The following is a 22,775-nucleotide window of genomic DNA, read 5'->3' as shown; positions in this document are numbered from 1 at the left end:
TTGGACCTCAAGCTACTCAACAGAAATGTGAGAACCAGACGGTTTCGGATGGAATCTCTCCGCTCGGTCATCGCCTCGATGTCACAAGGAGACTTCCTAGCATCGATCGATATCAAGGATGCTTATCTCCATGTACCGATCGCACCCGAACATCAACGTTTCCTGCGTTTCGCCATCGGGGACGAACACCTTCAGTTCGTGGCATTGCCTTTCGGCCTGGCGACAGCCCCACGGGTTTTCACCAAAGTCATCCGTCGTGGCGGTCCTGCACTCTCAGGGCCACTCGGTGATCCCCTACTTGGACGATCTCCTAGTCGGGGCCCCTTCTCGGGTGGCGTGTCAACAAAGCCTTACCGTCGCTCTGGCGACTCTCCAGCAGTTCGGGTGGATCATCAACTTCCCGAAATCCAAGTTGACACCGACCCAATCACTGACTTACCTCGGGATGGAGTTTCATACCCAGCAAGCGTTAGTCAAGCTACCGAGCGACAAACAGCTTTCTCTGCAGGCAGGGGTGCAATCACTTCTTCGGAGTCAGTCACACCCCTTAAGGCGCCTCATGCACTTCCTGGGGAAGATGGTGGCTGCTATAGAGGCAGTGCCGTTCGCACAATTCCATCTACGGCCACTCCAATGGGACATTCTCCGCAAATGGGACAAGAGTGCGGCTTCCCTCGACAAGAACGTCTCTCTTTCCCTTGCAACCAAAACATCACTTCAGTGGTGCCTCCTACCCACATCTCTGTCGCGGGGAAAATCCTTCCTACCCCCAACCTGGGCTGTGGTCACCACGGACGCGAGCCTGTCAGGTTGGGGAGCGGTTTTTCTCCACCACAGGGCTCAAGGAACCTGGACTCCGATAGAATCGTCCCTTCAGATCAATATCCTGGAGATAAGGGCAGTATATCTAGCCCTATTGGCTTTCCATCGGTGGCTGCAGGGCAGGCAGATCCGTATCCAGTCGGACAACGCCACTGCCGTCGCCTACATCAACCACCAAGGCGGCACTCGCAGTCGTCAAGCCTTCCAGGAAGTCCGACGGATTCTGCAGTGGGTGGAAGCCACAGGCTCCACCATCTCCGCAGTTCACATCCCGGGCGTAGAAAACTGGGAAGCAGATTTTCTCAGTCGTCAGGGCATGGACGCAGGGGAATGGTCTCTGCACCCAGACGTGTTTCGAGAGATCTGTCGCCGCTGGGGAACGCCGGACGTCGATCTCATGGCGTCACGGCACAACAACAAGGTCCCAGCCTTCATGGCACGGTCTCAGGATCACAGAGCTCTGGCGGCGGACGCGTTAGTCCAGGATTGGTCGCAGTTTCGACTGCCTTATGTGTTTCCCCCTCTGGCGATGCTGCCCAGAGTACTACGCAAGATCAGGTCCGACTGCCGTCGCGCCATTCTCGTCACTCCAGACTGGCCGAGGCGGTCGTGGTATCCGGATCTGTGGCATCTCACGGTGGGTCAACCGTGGGCACTTCCAGACCGCCCAGACTTGCTGTCACAAGGCCCGTTTTTCCATCTGAATTCTGTGGCCCTCAACCTGACTGTGTGGCCATTGAGTCCTGGCTCCTAGCGTCTTCAGGGTTATCTCAGGATGTCATTGCCACCATGAGACAAGCCAGGAAGCCAACGTCCGCCAAGATCTATTACAGGTCTTGGCAAATCTTCCTATCATGGTGCGCTGATAACGGTTTTCCTCCATGGCCGTTTGCCTTATCCACTTTTTTTTCATTCCTTCAATCTGGAATGGACAAGGGTTTGTCCCTCGGCTCTCTCAAGGGCCAAGTATCGGCGCTCTCCGTGTTTTTTCAAAAGCGTCTAGCCAGGCTTCCGCAGGTCCGCACGTTCCTGCAGGGGATTTGCCACATGGTCCCACCTTACAAACGTCCGCTGGAACCCTGGGATCTTAACAGGGTTCTGTCGGCTCTTCAAAAACCACCTTTCGAGCCGCTGAGGGATGTCTCTCTCTCACGTCTTTCGCAGAAGGTGGCCTTCCTAGTGGCAGTCACATCACTTCGGAGAGTGTCTGAGCTCGCAGCGCTGTCATGCAAAGCCCCCTTCCTGGTTTTTCACCAGGATAAGGTGGTTCTGCGTCCTGTCCCGGAATTTCTCCCTAAGGTGGTATCCCCTTTTCATCTCAATCAGGATATCTCCTTGCCTTCCTTTTGCCCTAATCCAATTCACCAGTGTGAAAAGGATTTGCACTCTTTGGATCTAGTGAGAGCACTCCAGTTCTACGTGTCTCGCACGGCGCCCCTGCGCCGTTCAGATGCGCTCTTTGTCCTTGTCGCTGGCCAGCGTAAGGGCTCTCAGGCCTCCAATTCAACCTTGGCTCGGTGGATCAAGGAACCGATTCTCGAGGCCTACCGTTTTTCCGGGCTTCCGCTCCCTTCAGGGCTGAAAGCCCATTCTACCAGAGCAGTGGGTGCGTCCTGGGCATTGCGGCACCGGGCTACGGCTCAGCAGGTGTGTCAGGCAGCTACGTGGTCTAGTCTGCACACTTTCACGAAACACTATCAAGTGCATACCTATGCTTCGGCAGACGCCAGTCTAGGTAGGCGAGTCCTTCAGGCGGCGGTTGCCCACCTGTAAGAGGGGGCCGTTTTCGGCTTTTTTTATCGAGGTATTCTTTTACCCACCCAGGGACTGCTCTTGGACGTCCCAATTGTCTGGGTCTCCCAATGGAGCGACAAAGAAAAAGGGAATTTTGTTTACTTACCGTAAATTCCTTTTCTTCTAGCTCCTATTGGGAGACCCAGCACCCGCCCCTGTGCCCTTCGGGCTAGTTGTTCTTTTGTGTACACATGTTGTTCATGTTGAATTGTTCTTTTGGTTCATGGTCTTCAGTTCTCCGAACATCCTTCGGATTGAATTTACCCTAGACCAATTTATAAGTTTTCTCCTTCCTGCTTTTGCACCAAAACTGAGGAGCCCGTGGTCCACGGGAGGGTGTATAGGCAGAGGGGAGGGGTTACACTTTTTAAAGTGTAATACTTTGTGTGGCCTCCGGAGGCAGAAGCTATACACCCAATTGTCTGGGTCTCCCAATAGGAGCTAGAAGAAAAGGAATTTACGGTAAGTAAACAAAATTCCCTTTTTGAAGATCTTTCCACAGATGTTCAATTGGATTTAGATCCGGACTCATTTCTGAGTTTAATTGTATCATTTAAAAAAATATATGTATGAACAAAGTGAAATCTAAATTAAACCAATGTGTGGAGTGACCAGCCTATGCCCTGAAAACAACATTAGTTCTAGGAACACTTCCACAAAGCAGGGATTTTATAGGGTAAGGCTAGGACTACATGGTGACTTTGGCCATGACACAGTTCATGTTGCAAAAGATCAATATGTGTATGCTACAAAGGAGCATAATATGTGAATGGGGCCATATTGCAAGCCCTAGGGTACCGTGACTGCAACATGCACCAACTTGGATAATATTTTTGGCTACTTGCTTGTCACAGTCGCAGTAGGTGTCACAATATGAACCCATTCACTGTGATGTAGGAGCTACAAATACCAAAGTGATCTTTTGGAGCGTCACCTGTGTTGTGGTCATGTGGTCAGTGTCACTGCACAGTCCTAGTCTTATAGTCAGGCGCATCAGTAACCAGTTATACAGGTGCAGCCGGCATGGCTTCCAACATAGCTCAACATATATAGACCGGTGGCTGTATCCACCTCCAAGCACAATGACTGACAGCCATATCTGCAGTGTATCAGTGGTGGGAGTGGTGACTGAAGCCACACTGGCATACCTCTTTGACTGAAAGCCAGAGGCTGCCTGGAGGAATAAAGATAATTTCTTCCCACTAGCCGACCTTTCAGTGCGGTGACAGGGCAGCTTTAGCACACTACTAACCTACGCATTAACACCATATCTGCTGGCTAATAGTGTTTGGAGACATGTTCCCTCTTATATTTTATTTTTTCATTTGTTTATTTTTCTACAAAGCTAGAAACAAAGGTCAATGCCAGAATTCAAATCAGCAATCAGTGATATGAAAGGCAAAAGCTTTACTACGGAGCCCTGAGCTGCTACATTAAATATTTCTGCTCTCTTAAAGTCATAAATGTATCAACAGAGATTTAAAAAAAAAAAAAATTAAAAAATTCAGACATAATTGTAATTTTTGTTCAGTATAACTTAAACAACTTTTATTTGGATGCTTGTCCAGTATAATTGGTAACATTCTGCTAATCTTGTCAATCCTCGCCATATTAGAAGTGGTATGAATTGCGCAAGTCAGGAGCAAAGTATAGAGTATGTTGAAAAATACTATTCTTTCTGGTGAAAATATGAAATTTCTAAATATGTCTAATGTAAATGCACACTTTTGTTCATAAATATGCCCCGTTATTCTAGGCTTTTGGCTCTAATGTGTATTTTTTGTATTATCAGTCTCCAGAACTGAATGTTTCTGATTTGACAACATTAAAAGCTGAACTAGATATACCAATCCCAGACCCTGAGAAAGAAAAACAAAAGGAGAAAGAGGTAAGCGTGTTAGTCACTTACTATCAGTCTCCGATTAAAGAGCTGCAATATGGAGATCCTCAAGACAATCACTAAGAAATTGCATTATTTGGGATTCTTTAAAGGGGTTGTCCACTACTAGGACAACCCATTCTATTTCACATTTTCTCCAGGTAAAATAAAATAGGTTATACTCCCCTCCACAGCCGGCGCTGTTCCAGCTATGTCCAGGCTTACGTTTCGGGGCTCACGTGACGTCACCTGAGCCCCTTATCCAATCAGCGCCGGCCTCTGTCTCCCCGCCTTGGGACAAATTAGTTAATCAACAGGAAGTGAGCTCTTCGATTGCCACTCACTTCCTGTTGATTGCTAACGTGTCCAAAGGTGGCGAGACAAAAGCCAGCGATGATTGGAAATTGGTCTCACGTGACATCACGTGACTCACAATTTAATTTATCAGCTAATGTATCTCTGTAATCCATTTCTACTGACAGCAACCTGACACCTTACGTTCTAGGGGACTATTCAATTTCAGGTTTTTTTTGCTGCTTAATGGTCTACATAAAAAAACATGTCTTACTCCAATCTGACAGAAATTTCCCATTCAAGTGAATGAGCTGGACAAAAAAAAAATCACGCAAATGAAAAATGGTCACTTTTTTGTAGACACAAGACAAACTATGATGAATAAATAAAGCCTTAGGGGTACTTTGCACGCTGCGACATCGCTAGCCGATTGTAGCGATGCCGAGCGCGATAGTACCCGACCCCGTCGCAGATGCGATCTCTTGTGATAGCTGCCGTAGCGAACATTATCGTTACGGCAGCTTCACACGCACTTACCTGCCCTGCAACGTCGCTCTGGCCGGCGAACCGCCTCCTTCCTAAGGGGGCGGATCGTGCGGCGTCACAGCGACGTCACACGGCAGGCGGCCAATAGAAACGGAGAGGCGGAGATGAGCGGGACGTAACATCCCGCCCACCTCCTTCCTTCCTCAATGCAGGCAGGATGCAGGTAAGGAGATGTTCCACGCTCCTGCGGCTTCATACACAGCGATGTGTGCTGCCGCAGGAACGAGGAACAACATCGTACCTGTCGCTGCAGCGAAATTATGCAAATGACCGACACTACACAGATCACCGATTTACGACGCTTTTGCGATCGTTTATCGGTGCATCTAGGCTTTACACGTTGCAACGTCGTTACCGGCGCCGGATGAGCGTCACTTTCGATTTGACCCCGACGACATCGCAGTAGCGATGTCGCAACATGCAAAGTATCCCTTAGGATGACTACATTTCAAAGCGTTAAAAGACCACTGATCGGTAAATTATTTGATCAGTGGTCATTTAAAAACCTGAGCAAAAAGAGTTTCAGATACAAAATGAAAGATCAATAATTATTCAGAGGTCACAGGGTGCCATTTTGGCTTACAAATACTGAGTTAACAGTCCCGATAAAACAAAGTTAATGCTTAGAGAGCTCTTGCCAATAATAGAAGTGCTAGTCAATTGAGGCAGGGGAAATTAAGGTCCCTCGTGTATCACCGTTCCTGTAAGCAGCTTTCTCATGGTGACCTACCGATCTTCAATGCTGGAGAGTAGAAGGGGTTAATGCCGGGCTGTAGCCAAAGGATGATAAAAAAATTGTTGATTTAATGAAAGATTATTTTATTCCATAGGTCTGTGCTTTTAGAGGTGAGGACCTCTTCTTCAGGACCACAAAAATAAAAAAAATCAACAATTTTTGTGGTCCTGAAGAAGAGGTCCTCACCTTGAAACGCGTAGACCTATGGAACAAAATAATCTTTCATTAAATTAACAATTTTTTTTATCATCCTTTGGTGACAGCGCATCGTTGACCCCTTCTACTCTCCAGCATTGAAGATACCTACACGTGGAGCTGCGGCAGCGGCCTATTATCTGTGTGTTTTTTGTGTTGGTTGTCACTTTCACAACCATACTAGGTGAGTGAACAGTAACATACTCTTATTTTAATATCTGATAAGACACTATTTTGCGCTCTCTTTCTCTTAGTTTTACTATGGTGACCTATCTAAGCAGATAACATTCTAGCTATATGGTTAACATGGTGTCTCAGTGATTAGCTCTGTAGCCTTGCAGTCCTGGGGTCCTAGGTATCAAGGACTACATCCGTAAGGAGTTTGTATGTTCTCCCTCTGTTTTTCTTGGTTTTCTCTGAGACATACAGGAATTTAGATTTTGCTTCCCAATGGGGACAGTGATGAATAGGTCTATAAAACACTGTGGAAATGAATGGTGCAAATAAAACAAACTTATACTTTTACTTAAAAAAAACAATAGAAAAACATTTTTAACTAAGATATTGATTTTATAATCACACTTATTTACTTGCTATCTTTATCCTACAGAAGAAAGAAAAAGATGAAAAAAAGAAAGATGACGACGAGGAGAAAGGTAAAGGAATATAAATTTTATGTTCATACGGTGCCTCACTGAAAAATGAAATTAGTATATTTATATTGCACCATGTTTAACACATTTTATTTTACTATGTCCGCAAAATCCACATAGAGGGATACTGGATTTCGGCTTTAGTAAATAAAGTAGTGGGGCACAACTTTTTTTGGTCCAAGGGCCACATTGTCATACTGCACCAATCCCAAGGGCCATTTTTTTTTAAAGAGGTACTTACATGAATACGTCATCAGGGCATTTATTCAGCTCCTTCATAGAGCACTTACTGTTCAACCACGGTCTCCGCTGTCTCTGCAGCAATGTGGTGACAGTAGCAATGTGATGAGGTCAACAATGTGATGACCTCATCATGCTGCTGCACAAGCGCTCCTCTTCCCCTGTCCCAGGGTTCAAGTGTGTTTGCATTTGTAAGACAAATATACCTTTGAATACAGGAAGATGTCTGTGGTCCGCAAGAAGTCCTTTGGCTGGCTGCATGTTACCTGCAGACCCTATTTTGTGCAGGCCTAAAATAAATGTTATTGACATACTGAAATGTTTTCTATTTTTAACAATCCACTTTTGGTACTAATTCTACACAGTTAAGATCTTAGCTTGCAGTCATGCAACGGATAAAACGCTTGATCATGTGATTGGAGAGAGAATTACAGTATTACAGTGACTAACGAGAGCACCAACTTACGAATTTTTCAAGATACTATCTGTTGCTCTTTATCTTTTTTTGCTTTATGGTGTGAGCACAAATCTGAGTTACAAGTAGCTGCTGCATGATCATGTTTACCCACTCATTAAGACTCTTAATATTCCCTGCTCCCTCCACCAATCACTCCAGGCGTGGAGAACAGTGAGTACAGTATCCCGGCAGGTAACGGGATCTGGGTGTGTGGCACTCACACCTTGATCAGCTGTCTGCATCACACCGCACACTTTAGAAAACGTATACTCCACCTCCCTCCGGTCCTCCACAGCGCAGCATCCTCATCTCATGCAGGCAGCTGTCGGCATGTGGAAGGACGCCAGCTGATCAGCGTGAGAGCTCTGCGCTCCCACATGCCATCAGCTGCTCGTATGAGATTAGAACACCGTGCTGTGGTGTACCAGAGGGAGGGTAAGTATAATAGCTTTTTACAAGTATGTGGCGTGATGGGTGCAATGTACCAGGATGGGGGGCCATGTACCAGGATAAGGGGCCATGTACCAAGATGGGGGATCATATATACCAGAATGGGGGACCTTATATACCAGTATGGGGATCATATATACTGTACCAGGATGGGGGCCATGTACCAGGTTGGGTGATTATATATACAGTACCAGGATGGGGGGGCCATAAGTAAGGGATAGAACAGATTAATAGCATTTCAATTAATTTTAATGGGGAAATTTAATTTGATATAAGAGGAAATTGAGTTAAGAGCTCGGTCACAGAATGAATTAAACTTGTAAGTCAAGGTATTACCGTATTGTCAGAGTTACAGTGCCTTGAAAAAACACAATATATTAAAACTGAAACAATCCCATTTCCCAAAATTTTGGGACACTGTAAAATGTAAATAAAACAAGAATGCAATGATTTGACAATCTTCTAGCCATATTTTATTCACAACAGAACAAAAAACACATCAGTACTTTTAAGTCAGACATTTTTTCATAAAATGTGAAAAAAATAACTAATTTATCAACTGATGGCAGTAACAATTCTCCAAAAATTTGGAACAAGGAAAATGGGAGGCTGAAAAAGTAAGTGGTACTAATGAAAAAGAGCAGGAGAGTCAATTTTCAACTAAGCCACATGACAGTATATAAAAAGAGCATGTTAGAGAGGCAAAGACTCTCAGAATCAAAGATGGTCAGCGGTTCAATAATCTGTGAACAATTGCATGTAAAAATTGTGGAACAATTTCAGAAACATTTTCCTCAGTGTAAAACGACTTTAAATATCCCATCACTTACAGTATATAATATCATCAAAAGATTCAGAGATTCTGGACAAATCCATGTGCATAAGGGACAAACCTGACGGTTAATATTGGATGCTCATGATCTTTGAGTCCTCAAGTGGGACTTCATTAAAAACAGGCATGATTCAGTTGTGCAAATCACTGCATGGGCTCAGGAATACTCCCATAAATCACTGTCTGTGAACACAGTTCCCTGTGCAATTCATAAATACAAGTTAAAGCTCTATCACGTAAAAAAGAAGCCATATATGAACACAATCCAGGAACGCTGCCGTCTTCTCTGGGCCAAGTTTCATTTAAAATGGACTGAGGCAAAATTGGAACACTGTTTTGTGGTTCAATGAATCAAATGTGAAATTCTTTGTGGAAACCACAGATGGCTTGTCCTGTGGACTTAAGTGGGACCATCTAGCTTGTTATCAGCACACAATTGAAAAGCCTGCATCTCTGATTGTAATGGGTTGAATTAGTAGCCCATGGCATGGGCAGCTTACACATCTTGAGACTATCCATGCTGAGCATTATATAGAGGATTAAGAATAACATATGCTCATATTCAGACATCGTCTAGTTCAGGTAAGGCATTATATATTTCATCAAAACAATTCTGAACCACATACTGCATCAATCACATCAGCATTGACTGAGGTTTGACTGATGATCTGGCCACCTGCAGTTTAGACTTTTCACCAATAAAAAACATTTGGTGTATTATGAAACTAAAAATCTGGAAAAATACCCCAGACTGTTGAGAAGAAAGAAACCTACATCAGAGAAGAATAGAACAACATTCCTCTCCCAAAACTCCAATAATTGGTCTCCTCACTTCCAGATTTGTGAAAAGAGAGCATGCTACACAATGTTGGCCATGTCCAAACTTTTTTTTTAGATGTGTTCCTGTCATCAAAAAAAAATTCTAAAATTTTTCTTCAAATGAAATGGAAAAATGTCTAGCTTTCAACTTCTGATATGTGTTCTATGTTCTGAATAAAATATGACTAGAGGAGATTTCCCAATCAATGCAGTCACGTTTTCATTACATTTTACACAGCATGCCAACTTTTTGGAATTAGGGTTATATTATACTTTGATTAAGGGCTCGCTCACAGCACTGTAGAACACAGCAGAGTGCTATCCATTGTTTTATCAGATAGCACTCACTCCATTGTTATACTATGGGGCAGTACAAATCAACGTGTTTTTCTCATGCCGATTCGGCATGAGAAATAAATTGCTACGATTGGCGGCATATCTCAGATCACGCACACCCATACAAGTCTATGGGTAAGGGTGAAACATCGGACTGCATTCGGGTGTCATCCGAGTGCAGCCTGATATACGCCGAAACAGACAAGGGAGAAGATGGAGAAATAAAGCTCTCCATCTTTTTCACACCTGTACTCTGACACTTGGCTCACACTCGCAGCAGAGTTTGAGCCGAGTGTCTTTAACATATAGCATCCAATACTCTCGCATCAGATACTAGATGCCTGTGTGACCCCAGTCTAAAAGGATCTGTTCCAATATTTCATAATACTCACTTTATAGGTTATTAAATTGTTTAATTGAGTTGAATTAAATGTTTAAACTCAATCTTCGCTCACCTAGCCTGATTGATAGCTCCGCAATGTCCCTCTTCCCTGCTGCAGATGACATCTCACAGTCCTCAGTACAAGCTGCAGCTGTAAATCAGGCTTGTTGGAAGGAGATTGATTACATCTGGAATCATGAGCACTTTTACTCTTTAGCTGGACACATAAAATGCTTATATTAATATCATGATTATACAGATACTCTTACATTGATTTTCAAAGTCAGTATTCCAGGCTCATCAGGTTTTCCTATCTATTTAACAATGCACAGTATTACATTTGTATGTAGGACTCTGTGGACAAATGTGCTTAAAGCATTTTTATGCTAAAACCCACTTGTACCACCTGTCCCCTGCAATAATCTATCATAATATCTGACAATGAATATCAATCTTGTATGACTTAATATATAGAGGTTTACTGACCCTGAAGGAGCCATGGTAAAAGTTACCATTCAATGTACTATACTTCTCTCTGCAGGCCCTCCTTGTGGCCCAATTTCCAGTAATGAGAAAATCACAAGTTTGCAAAGAAAGATCAAGGTGGAAATTCAGCAATTAAAGGAAAATTTGGTTATGGTAAGAGATAGTGGTAAGCTGGACCTCAATAGCATTGAGCGTATGGGATGAAGAAAAAGAAGATGAGAAAATACGCTAGCTAAAAATGAAAAATGGAAAGCAATCGGATAAGCACTGCTATACTCTGTATGTTATGTCCTTCTCAGGTTACTTTTTGGCTGCAGCTTCAGATTCCACAGATTGAGGACGGGAATAACTTTGGAGTTGCAGTTCAGGTGAGCCATGTGAGCCTCGTACATGATGTAACGCTGTCATTTATATTGAAGGGGACTAAGATAGCCTCTTTCTGCTCTTAGGAAAAAGTATTTGAACTAATGACAAGTGTGAGGACCAAGATAGATGCATCTCATACTCAGATATCCAAGTAAGTGTCATTTCGAAATGGCAAGGACTGATGTAACCTGTATGTAATATAAAAGTTATCTTTTGCAGGCAATCCTTTCCTTATACAGTAGTAGATCATGTGGATAATTTAGTGTGTTTCCTGCTCAGGATCTGTAAGAGAAATTCAATATCTGTTTCTGAGGTTTCAGTGGACTGTTTGACCCAACTGTTAAAAGCGAACCCAGCAAGAGGTAAGGCCCAGTCACACACAACGACTTACCAGCAATCCCGACAACGATACGACCTGAAAAGGATCGCTGGGAGGTCGCTGGTGAGATGTCAAACAGTCAGACCTTACCAACGACGCAGTAACGATACAGGTCGCAGTAGCGACCTGTATCACGATCTCGGCAGTCATTGGGACCCTGTCACACAGCGTCAAACACAGCGATGTGTCCTGCCCAGCAGGACATCGCCTTTAAAGAAAATGGTCCGGATCATTCGGCAACAACTAGCGATCTCACAGCAGGGGCCTGATCACTGGTAGGTGTCCCACATAACGAGAGCACTGGTGAGATCGTTGCTGCATCACAGAAGCTGTGACTCAGCAACGATCTTGTTAGCGATCTCGTTTTGTGTGACGGGGCCTTTAGAAATGAAGACCAGACCTCCTGCTGAGTCGCAACAAAACACCTTAAAATTTGCTCCAATGATTGATTTGTCCTTTGTGTCTGACCCTTGGTTTCAGGGTGGTAAGCCAATCATCAGCTATCATTGCGTCCAAGACAAAAGCGGGATTCAGTGCTGAAGAGGATAGACCTCTGTTTCATAGGCCATTGCCTCCCTGCTTTGCAGCATATTTGCCAGCAGAGAGAGGGGTGAAGGCATCGAGTCCAGAGGTGGACCCTCTACCATTAGCATTGTGTATTCTGTTCGGTTTCGAGAAACAGCCACTTTAGAGGAAATACTTGGTTGGCGGACGTTTCCCCCTGCAAAATTTACTGTTCTGATTAAAAAAAAAAAAAGGTTTGTGTACACTATTACTTGTCACTGTGGTATACAATATGTTTGCAAAACGATACGTGAGTTTCGTAGACGGAGAGGTGAGCACATGGGGGATATCAGAAATGATCGTGACACCCCCTTTGCGCGGCACATGAATTTACGTCATAGTCAGAACAGGGAGGCCATTTTCTTCATGGGCATTCTGAAGGTAAAATTATCCCCTAGAGGTGGGAATCTTGATCACATTTTACTACAAAAAGAGGCAAGGATGATTTTTCGTCTTAGGACCTGTCATCCAGATGGCCTCAACGACCAAATTAATTATGGGTGTTTTATCTAATCCTGGACCTCTGTAATCGCTAGTTGTCATGTTCCTTTGGAGCGCAAATCTGGATCATTGACCAAATTTATTTTTGAGCCCTCTCTTTGGCCTTCACTTAATTATAAGATTAACCTAGGTCCAATGGGGAATATCACTAGGCTATTTTCCTTGTATTTTCTTTGGGATTTTGGTCTGGTATGTTTTTAGTATGGGAGTGGTATTGATCCTTCCCTTCTCTTCCCCTATCTTCCGTTTATTTGTACGGACTAATTTATGCAGTTAATCTGGCTGGTCACTGTCCCCTCCCCCTTTCTATATTGGTTACCCTTTTGCTCTTTATATTACCTATTAGCACCTGCTTTGTGTATTATGGATATAATAGTGCTCTTTTTTGAATCTGATGTATCACCTTATTCGGGATACAATCTTATAGTGCAGGTTTTTTATTATTACTCTGCCATCGCTATTTGATCATATCATCTAATCATTATCCTGCTTAGGAGCCCTGACAGCCCTCTACAGCCCTCAGTGTTATTTACTATATACGCTGGATACCGATAGTTTGCATAAATCACAGCATTTGTTTACTGGCGAAACCGGAAGTTACAATCGCATGCCTGTGTGTCCTGTGTATTTTCACTGCCTTACGTTGTATGGGCGGTGCTTTATCAGGCATCAACAAGGGGTGTCACCTGACTCTCGATGGCACGCCCTTGTTGTAATACAATTGGATGGGGAACGCTTTGAAACAGGGAACTGGGAGGTCCGGTGAACCGATATGACCTCACACGCTGGTACCTGCTGTTCTGCCTTATCCAATTGTCTTTTAAGCGTTCCAAAGTGGAACGCGGTAGTCTGTGGGTCACGAGACCGGAAGTGACCTCAGACGCCGACACTGTGAGTGCTAATGGAGGATCGTGCATGGAATTTTCTTCTACACAGCTGGAGGTAACCATAATTATTAAACGGGTATAAATTGGGATGAGGGTTCAGTGTCTGTGTACCACCGTTTACCTGGACACATAGGTTTCTTTACCCTTTTGGTCCCTGCCACTGCAGGTTGATCATTTTTGTGGTCCCTGCCATTGCAGGCTGATCATCCTTTTTTGGTCTCCCCTGAGGAACTCTTGCCATTAAGAGGGAAACGCGTCGGGAGGACGTTCTTTGTTTGTTTGTATGGTTGCGGGGCAGACAACTTACTTGGGTGCTGCCCTTGTCAGGGCGGAAGCACAATCACGGGGCACGACAGGGGTTATTATCCCATCTCCCAACGCTTTACCCCGGTTATTCCAGCCTGTGACCACTTCTGGATCGGTGTGTCTTCTTACCCCTGGAAAAGATCTGGGTGAGATCCTTCTTATATGTAGCCATTTGGCACTTCTTTTACTGCTCAATTTAAGTATATTTATATCAATTTTATTGATAAATTAAAAGTTAAGTTTTAGTCCCTGCTATTCTCAATACACTATTACATTACCACTACGCTTGCTTGGCAGCTGTTACATAAGTGAAATCCATTGCTTTGCAACAGATACCATATTTAGTGGTTAATTAAAATACCATGTAGCTGTGTAGGCCAGGATAGTCACCCAGTATTCTGTCTGTGATGATACACTACTAGCATATCTGCCCTGATGATTTCTACAGGAGTGTATGTCACAAATCAACAGGAGCAGTTGCATAAAAAGAAGGGAATTTTGTTTACTTACCGTAAATTCCTTTTCTTCATCGTTCCTTCCATGGGAGACCCAGACCATGGGGTGTATAGCTACTGCCTCCGGAGGACACACAAAGTACTACACTTAAAACGTGTAGCTCCTCCCTCCGGGCTATATACACCCCCTGGATGACAATCTAACCAGTTCAATGCTTTGTGTTTCAGGAGGATCACACACACACATGCATTCTCTGATTTTTTTTTTTAAGATTTTATTTTTAAAGATATGGAAGAAAAGCGGGTCCAATCTGGACTCCCGGCATGTCCCTTCACACCCCACTGTGTCGGCGGTGCTGTTAAGGTTGACTTTGCAAGGCTGGAGCCTTCACATGCCGCGCTCCTTCAACATCCTTTTCAGGCTCTGGTTTGAAGTGGGAGCCATCACGGTCCTCTCTGCTGTGCAGGAGACCGGTCTCCATCCGCAGCCCTGTCAGGTTCCTGCTGGACGGAGCATTTGACCTTCCCTCAGGGACATGGCCCTGCGTCTCAAAAGCTAAGTATTGAGACGTTTTTCAGGGGTCCCGGGTACTTTTATTGAGGGGAGAGTATGTTATTTGTCTTTTACTGTAATTCCGGCCGGTTCTCGGTGTTTTTCCGGAGAACCGCGCCGGGGGTGCCTGCTCGTCGGCCGCACGCTACTAATCTAGGCCCCGGCTTCAGTTTGGGCCTAGTTTCGGTTTCAGCGTCCCTGCATGTCACTCATGCAGATGCATAGGTGGCGCCGCCCACCGGCCGGCTAGCAGAGGGGAGGACACTCCTTTCTGTGGAGATGTTCCCTCCCCTGTATCTCTCCCTGGCCCTCTGGTTTCCCGCTCTTGGGCTTCTCCCCGCCCCCCTCCTCCTTCCAGCGCCATTTTCTCAGCGTTCTTACACTGATCGGTGCTGGATGCTGCAGCTGCTGCTTTTGGAGTAGGCTGACGCTTTACTGGGGGTCTGAGCTGTGGAATCCGGAGGGCACACAGAGAGCGGTCTGGTAAGCCACAACCTCTGGTTGTGGGCTTTTTTATTATACACTCTCAGGGCATTCTACAGGAGTGTATTCCAGCGGCAGAGCTTCACCTCAGCAGCATGTCTGTCACTAGGAGCAAGGCTGCAAAGCTGTACGCTATATGCACTGCTTGTAAGCTCATTCTGCCAGAGCCAAGCACATACCCACATTGTGATGCCTGCTCTAACATGGTGATCCCTCAGCCTGGAGCCTCCTCAGGGGTTCCTCCGGCCAATCCAGCCCCGGTGGCTGATCCCCCGGCCTGGGTAGCATCTTTTTCCAGAGCTATTTCCCAGTCTTTTGCCGACTCTATGAGACAACTGTCCCGGACACTGCAGACCATGCATCAGCCTCCTTCTCAGGCTGCCTCTGTTGCTCCGAGCTCTGCAGAGGCCTCAGAGCATGTTTTAGGACCCCGTCCTCCTAAACGGAGACGCAAGGACCCTTCTCCTTCCTCGTCCCACGGCTCTGATTCTCGGGCCGAGGTGCAGGGCGAGGAGGATACTTTTACTGTGGGTTCAGACGCTAGCTCTAGGTACCCCATTGCCTTGTCTGAGGATGATGCGGATGTTAGTGACTTGATTGCGTCCATTAACTCCGTTCTGAACCTCACGCCACCAGTGTCAGAGGAACCATCCTCTCTGGTGGAGATACATCAGTTTGCCTCACCTAAGAAGGCTCGGAGTACGTTTTTTAACCACTCCAGTTTTCAGGCCACTGTCACCAAACCCAGGGCCTGTCCTGACAAACGCTTTCCAAAGCGTAGTTCTGATGACCGTTTTCCCTTTCCACCAGATGTGGTAAAGGAGTGGGCTCAGTCCCCAAAGGTAGACCCTCCGGTGTCTAGAATCTCAGCCCGCACAGTCGTAGCGGTGGCTGATGGCACCTCTCTTAAGGATCCCACTGACCGACAGGTTGACCTTCTGGCCAAGTCTGTATATGAGGCGGCAGGAGCCTCCTTCTCCCCGTCTTTTGCGGCAGTGTGGGCTCTTAAGGCAGTCTCTGCCTCTCTGGCGGAGATACATTCCCTCACCAGGGACTCTATGCCTGAGATGGAGGCCTTAACTTCTCAGGCTTCGTCTTTTTCATCCTACGCCATGTCTGCCATTCTGGAGGCTTCTCACCGCACGGCGGTGGCCTCCGCTAATTCTCTCGCGATCCGCAGGATTTTGTGGCTTTGAGAGTGGAAGGCAGACGCTTCTTCTAAGAAGTATCTTGCGGGCCTCCCCTTTGCTGGGTCCCGGCTGTTTGGTGAACAACTGGATGAAATAATTAAGGAAGCGACTGGAGGGAAGAGTACTTCCTTGCCACAAGCTAAAGCCAAGAGACCTGTCCAGGGCAGGAACCAATCGAGGTTTCGTTCCTTTCGTTCCTCTAACTGGTCAGCCTCTAAGCCCTCAGCCTCGTCCACTACCGCAGCCAAGGATCGTAAACCCATCTGGCGCGCAAAGCCGCGTCCTCAGAAGTCCGGAGCAGCCGCTGCCACTAAGGCTGCCCCCTCTTGACTATCTGGCTGCGCCAGCAACGTCCTTAGTCGGTGGCAGGCTCTCCCGCTTTGGCGACGTGTGGTTTCAACACGTCTCCGATCAGTGGGTGCGGGATATCATCTCCCACGGCTACAGGATAGAATTTTCTTCCAGCCCGCCAAACAGATTTTTTCTGTCCACCCCTCCCTGCTCCAAGGCCGCCGCCTTCTCTCAGGCCGTGGCATCCCTGCAGGCCAACGGGGTTATTGTTCCGGTTCCCGCTCAGGAACGGTTCAGAGGTTTCTACTCCAACCTCTTTCTAGTCCCCAAGAAGGACGGTTCCTTCCGGCCCATCCTGGATCTCAAGCTTCTCAACAAGCATGTTCAGGTGCGGCGTTTTCGCATGGAGTCTCTGAGTTCGGTCATTGCATCAATGACCCAAGGAGATTTTCTGGCATCCATCGACATCAGGGATGCCTATCTACACGTGCCTATCGCGGTTTCACACCAGCGTTGGCTCCGCTTTGCAATCGGAGAGGAACATTTCCAATTCGTGGCTCTCCCCTTCGGGTTAGCCACGGCCCCTCGTGTTTTCACCAAGGTTATGGCAGCAGTGGTTGCGGTTCTGCACCTTCAGGGGTTGGCAGTAATCCCCTACCTGGACGATCTTCTAGTCAAGGCCTCATCCAGGGCAGACTGCCAGCGGAGTGTCTCGCTCACTCTCGCCACGCTTGTTCAGTTCGGGTGGCTTGTCAACCTGCCCAAGTCCACTCTGACCCCGACCCAGGGGCTTCTGTACCTAGGGATGCAATTCGAGACTCTGCCGGCACTTGTGAAGTTGCCCTTGGTCAAACAGCAGTCCCTTCAGCTAGCGGTGCGCTCTCTGCTGAGGCACCGCCGTCATTCCATCAGACACCTCATGCAGGTGCTGGGTCAGATGGTGGCGTCAATGGAAGCGGTTCCATTTGCACAATTCCATCTGCGTCCCCTGCAGTTGGACATTCTCCGCTGTTGGAACAAGCGGACCTCTTCCCTGCACAAGCTAGTGGCTCTGTAGCCACAGACCAGGAGCTCTCTTCAGTGGTGGCTTCGGCCCCTCTCTCTGTCACAGGGACGCTCCTTCCTGACTCCGTCCTGGGTGATTCTCACCACAGATGCCAGCCTCTCCGGTTGGGGAGCAGTTTTTCTCCATCACCGAGCACAGGGCACTTGGACTCCGTCCGAATCAGCCCTCCCGATCAATGTGCTGGAGATCAGAGCTGTGTTTCTAGCTCTCCTAGCCTTGCACCACCTGTTGGCGGGCAGGCACATTCGAGTCCAGTCGGACAACGCGACGACGGTTGCCTACATCAATCACCAGGGCGGAACTCGCAGCCGCCTGGCGATGTTGGAGGTTCAACGAATCCTCCAGTGGACGGAGGACTCCAAGTCCACCATATCAGCAGTCCACATCCCAGGCGTAGAAAACTGGGAGGCCGATTATCTCAGCCGTCAAACCGTGGACAGCGGCGAGTGCGCCCTACACTCGGCAGTCTTCAGGTCAATCTGCCGCAAGTGGGGTACTCCGGAAGTGGATCTAATGGCATCCCAGCACAACAACAAGGTTCCGGTTTACGTGGCTCGCTCCCACGATCCTCAGGCCTTCGCAGCGGATGCGCTGGTTCAGGATTGGTCACAGTTCCGTCTGGCGTACGTGTTTCCCCCGCTAGCTCTCTTGCCCAGGGTTCTGCGCAAGATCAGAATGGGCGGCCGTCGGGTCGTACTCATTGCCCCGGACTGGCCCAGGCGAGCTTGGTACCCAGACCTGCTCCGCCTGTCTGTAGAGGTGCCGTGGCATCTCCCAGACCGCCCAGACCTTCTCTCTCAAGGTCCGTTTTTCCGCCAGAATTCTGCGGCTCTCAGATTGACGGCGTGGCTCTTGAGTCCTGGATCCTGACGGCTTCAGGTATTCCCTCTGAGGTCCTCTCCACTATGACTCAGGCTCGGAAGTCTTCTTCGGCCAAGATTTATCACAGGACTTGGAGGATCTTCCTGTCCTGGTGTCGCTCTTCCGACCTTGCTCCTTGGCCGTTCTCCTTGCCGACCATCCTGTCTTTTCTACAGTCTGGTCTACAGCTAGGACTGTCCCTCAATTCCCTCAAAGGACAGGTGTCGGCTCTGTCGGTATTATTCCAGCGGCGTATCGCCCGACTGGCTCAGGTGCGCACCTTCATGCAGGGCGCAGCTCACATCATTCCTCCTTACCGGCGGCCTTTGGATCCCTGGGACCTTAATCTGGTCCTCACGGCCTTACAGAAACCCCCCTTTGAGCCTCTTAGGGAGGTTCCCTTGTTTAGACTTTCACAGAAAGTTGTTTTTCTAGTAGCCATAACTTCTCTCAGGAGAGTTTCTGATTTGGCTGCGCTCTCTTCGGAATCCCCCTTTTTGGTGTTTCACCAAGACAAGGTGGTTCTTCGTCCGACTCCGGATTTTCTCCCTAAGGTGGTGTCTTCCTTCCACCTTAACCAGGACATTTCTTTGCCCTCTCTTTGTCCGGCCCCTGTGCATCGCTTTGAGAAGGCGTTGCACACCTTGGATTTGGTGCGAGCGCTCCGAATCTATGTGTCACGCACCGCCGTTTTTAGGCGGTGCACCTCACTTTTTGTGCTAACCACGGGTCAGCGCAAGGGTCTCTCTGCTTCTAAACCGACCCTAGCTCGTTGGATTAGGTCGGCTATCGCCGATGCCTACCAGTGTTCTCAGGTGCCTCCCCCGCCGGGGATTAAGGCGCACTCGACCAGAGCTGTCGGTGCCTCCTGGGCTTTCAGGCACCAGCCTACGGCTCAGCAGGTTTGTCAAGCTGCCACTTGGTCAAGTCTGCACACTTTTTCGAAGCACTACCAAGTGCATGCTCATGCTTCGGCAGATGCGAGCTTGGGCAGACGCATCCTTCAGGCGGCTATCGCCCATTTGTGAAGTTAGGTTTTGCCTACTTCTCAGTTTGGTTTATTTCCCACCCATGGACTGCTGTGGAACGTCCCATGGTCTGGGTCTCCCATGGAAGGAACGATGAAGAAAAAGAGAATTTTGTTTACTTACCGTAAATTCTTTTTCTTATAGTTCCGACATGGGAGACCCAGCACCCTCCCTGTTGCCTGTTGGCAGTTTTTGTTCCGTGTGTTTTCACGGGCTGTTGTTGTAGACAGAGTTCCGGTTTTTCCGAGTTTTACTCTATCTCTACTTATGGGTGGATGTCCTCCTTCAGCTTTTGCACTGAACTGGTTAGATTGTCATCCAGGGGGTGTATATAGCCCGGAGGGAGGAGCTACACGTTTTAAGTGTAGTACTTTGTGTGTCCTCCGGAGGCAGTAGCTATACACCCCATGGTCTGGGTCTCCCATGTCGGAACTATAAGAAAAAGAATTTACGGTAAGTAAACAAAATTCTCTTTTTCTTCTAGCTCCTATTGGGAGACCCAGACACTTGGGTGTATAGCTTCTGCCTCCGGAGGCCACACAAAGTATTACACTTTAAAAAGTGTAACCCCTCCCCTCTGCCTATACACCCCCCCGTGCATCACGGGCTCCTCAGTTTTGGTGCAAAAGCAGGAAGGAGGAAACTTATAAATTGGTCTAAGGTAAATTCAATCCGAAGGATGTTCGGAGAACTGAAAACCATGACCCAAAAGAACAATTTAACATGAACAACATGTGTACACAAAAGAACAAACAGCCCGAAGGGAACAGGGGCAGGTGCTGGGTCTCCCAATAGGAGCTAGAAGAAAAGGAATTTACGGTAAGTAAACAAAATTCCCTTCTTCTTTGTCGCTCCATTGGGAGACCCAGACAATTGGGACGTCCCAAAGCAGTCCCTGGGTGGGTAAAAGAATACCCCGATAAAAAGAGCCGACAACGGCCCCCTCTTACAGGTGGGCAACCGCCGCCTGAAGGACTCGCCTACCTAGACTGGCATCTGCCGAAGCATAGGTATGCACCTGATAGTGTTTCGTGAAAGTGTGCAGACTAGACCAGGTAGCCGCCTGACACACCTGCTGAGCCGTAGCCCGGTGCCTCAATGCCCAAGACGCCCCTACGGCTCTGGTAGAATGGGCTTTCAGCCCTGAAGGAATCGGAAGCTCAGAAGAACGGTAGGCTTCAAAAATCGGTTCCTTGATCCACTGAGCCAAGGTTGACTTGGAAGCCTGTGACCCCTTACGCTGGCCAGCGACAAGGACAAAGAGCGCATCAGAACGGCGCAGTGGCGCCGTGCGAGACACGTAGATCCGGAGTGCTCTCACTAGATCTAACAAATGCAAATCCTTTTCACATTGGTGAATTGGATGAGGGCAAAATGAAGGTAAGGAGATATCCTGATTGAGATGAAAAGGGGACACCACCTTAGGGAGAAAGTCCGGGACCGGACGCAGAACCACCTTATCCTGGTGAAAAACCAGGAAGGGGGCTTTGCATGACAGCGCTGCAAGCTCTGACACTCTTCGGAGTGATGTAACTGCCACTAGAAATGCCACCTTCTGCGAAAGACGTGATAGAGAGACATCCCGCAGCGGCTCAAAAGGTGGTTTCTGAAGAGCCCGTAGAACCCTTTTGAGATCCCAGGGTTCCAGCGGCCGCTTGTAAGGTGGGACTATGTGGCAAACTCCCTGCAGGAACGTGCGGACCTGCGGAAGCCTGGCTAGACGCTTTTGAAAAAACACGGAAAGCGCCGATACTTGTCCCTTGAGAGAGCCGAGAGACAAACCCTTGTCCATTCCAGATTGAAGGAAGGAAAGAAAAGTGGGTAAGGCAAACGGCCAGGGGGTAAACCCCTTATCAGAGAACCAGGCTAAGAAGATCCTCCAAGCCCTGTGATAGATCTTGGCGGACGTTGGTTTCCTGGCCTGTCTCATAGTGGCAATGACCTCTTGAGATAACCCTGAGGACGCTAGGAGCCAGGACTCAATGGCCACACAGTCAGGTTGAGGGCCGCAGAATTCAGATGGAAAAATGGCCCTTGAGACAGCAAGTCTGGTCGGTCTGGGAGCGCCCACGGTTGACCCACCGTGAGGTGCCACAGGTCCGGGTACCACGACCTCCTCGGCCAGTCTGGAGCGACGAGGATGGCGCGGCGGCAGTCGGACCTGATCTTGCGCAACACTCTGGGCAGCATTGCCAGAGGAGGAAATACATAAGGCAGTCGAAACTGCGACCAATCCTGAACTAAGGCGTCCGCCGCCAGAGCTCTGTGATCCTGAGACCGTGCCATGAATGCCGGGACTTTGTTGTTGTGCCGAGACGCCATGAGATCGACGTCCGGCATTCCCCAGCGGCAACAGATCTCTTGAAACACGTCCGGGTGAAGAGACCATTCCCCTGCGTCCATGCCCTGGCGACTGAGAAAGTCTGCTTCCCAGTTTTCTACGCCCGGGATGTGAACCGCGGAGATGGTGGAGGCTGTGGCCTCTGCCCACAGCAGAATCCGCCGAACTTCTTGGAAGGCTTGACGACTGCGAGTGCCGCCCTGGTGGTTGATGTACGCGACCGCCGTGGCGTTGTCCGACTGTATGTGGATCTGCCTGCCCTCCAGCCACCGATGGAACGCCTTTAGGGCTAGATACACTGCCATTATCTCCAGAACATTGATCTGAAGGGAGGACTCTGTCGGAGTCCAGGTTCCCTGAGTCTTGTGGTGGAGAAAAACCGCTCCCCACCCTGACAGACTCGCGTCCGTCGTGACCACAGCCCAGGATGGGGGCAGGAAAGAATTTCCCTTCGACAGAGAAGTGGGAAGAAGCCACCACTGAAGAGAGGTCTTGGCTGCCAGAGAAAGAGAGACGTTCCTGTCTAGGGACGTCGACCTCCTGTCCCATTTGCGGAGAATGTCCCATTGGAGTGGACGCAGAT

At 47.9% G+C, this 22,775-nt stretch overlaps 1 protein-coding gene across 2 annotated transcripts in view; it reads left to right on the top strand.

Moving 5' to 3' along the window:
- The window catches only part of PSME1 (proteasome activator subunit 1), a 68,388-nt gene that overhangs the window by 26,252 nt on the left and 19,361 nt on the right, over positions 1-22,775 (top strand). For both annotated transcript variants that reach the window (XM_075319056.1, XM_075319051.1), the window contains 5 exons: positions 4,409-4,504; positions 6,877-6,922; positions 10,977-11,074; positions 11,221-11,289; positions 11,371-11,438. In XM_075319056.1, the coding sequence (XP_075175171.1) occupies positions 4,409-4,504; positions 6,877-6,922; positions 10,977-11,074; positions 11,221-11,289; positions 11,371-11,438 (377 nt within the window). The remainder of the gene's footprint in view (positions 1-4,408; positions 4,505-6,876; positions 6,923-10,976; positions 11,075-11,220; positions 11,290-11,370; positions 11,439-22,775) is intronic.

The sequence above is a fragment of the Anomaloglossus baeobatrachus genome, chromosome 1, assembly GCF_048569485.1.
Source record: "Anomaloglossus baeobatrachus isolate aAnoBae1 chromosome 1, aAnoBae1.hap1, whole genome shotgun sequence".
NCBI lineage: Eukaryota > Metazoa > Chordata > Amphibia > Anura > Aromobatidae > Anomaloglossus > Anomaloglossus baeobatrachus.
This window is presented reverse-complemented; position numbering and strand designations above follow the sequence as displayed.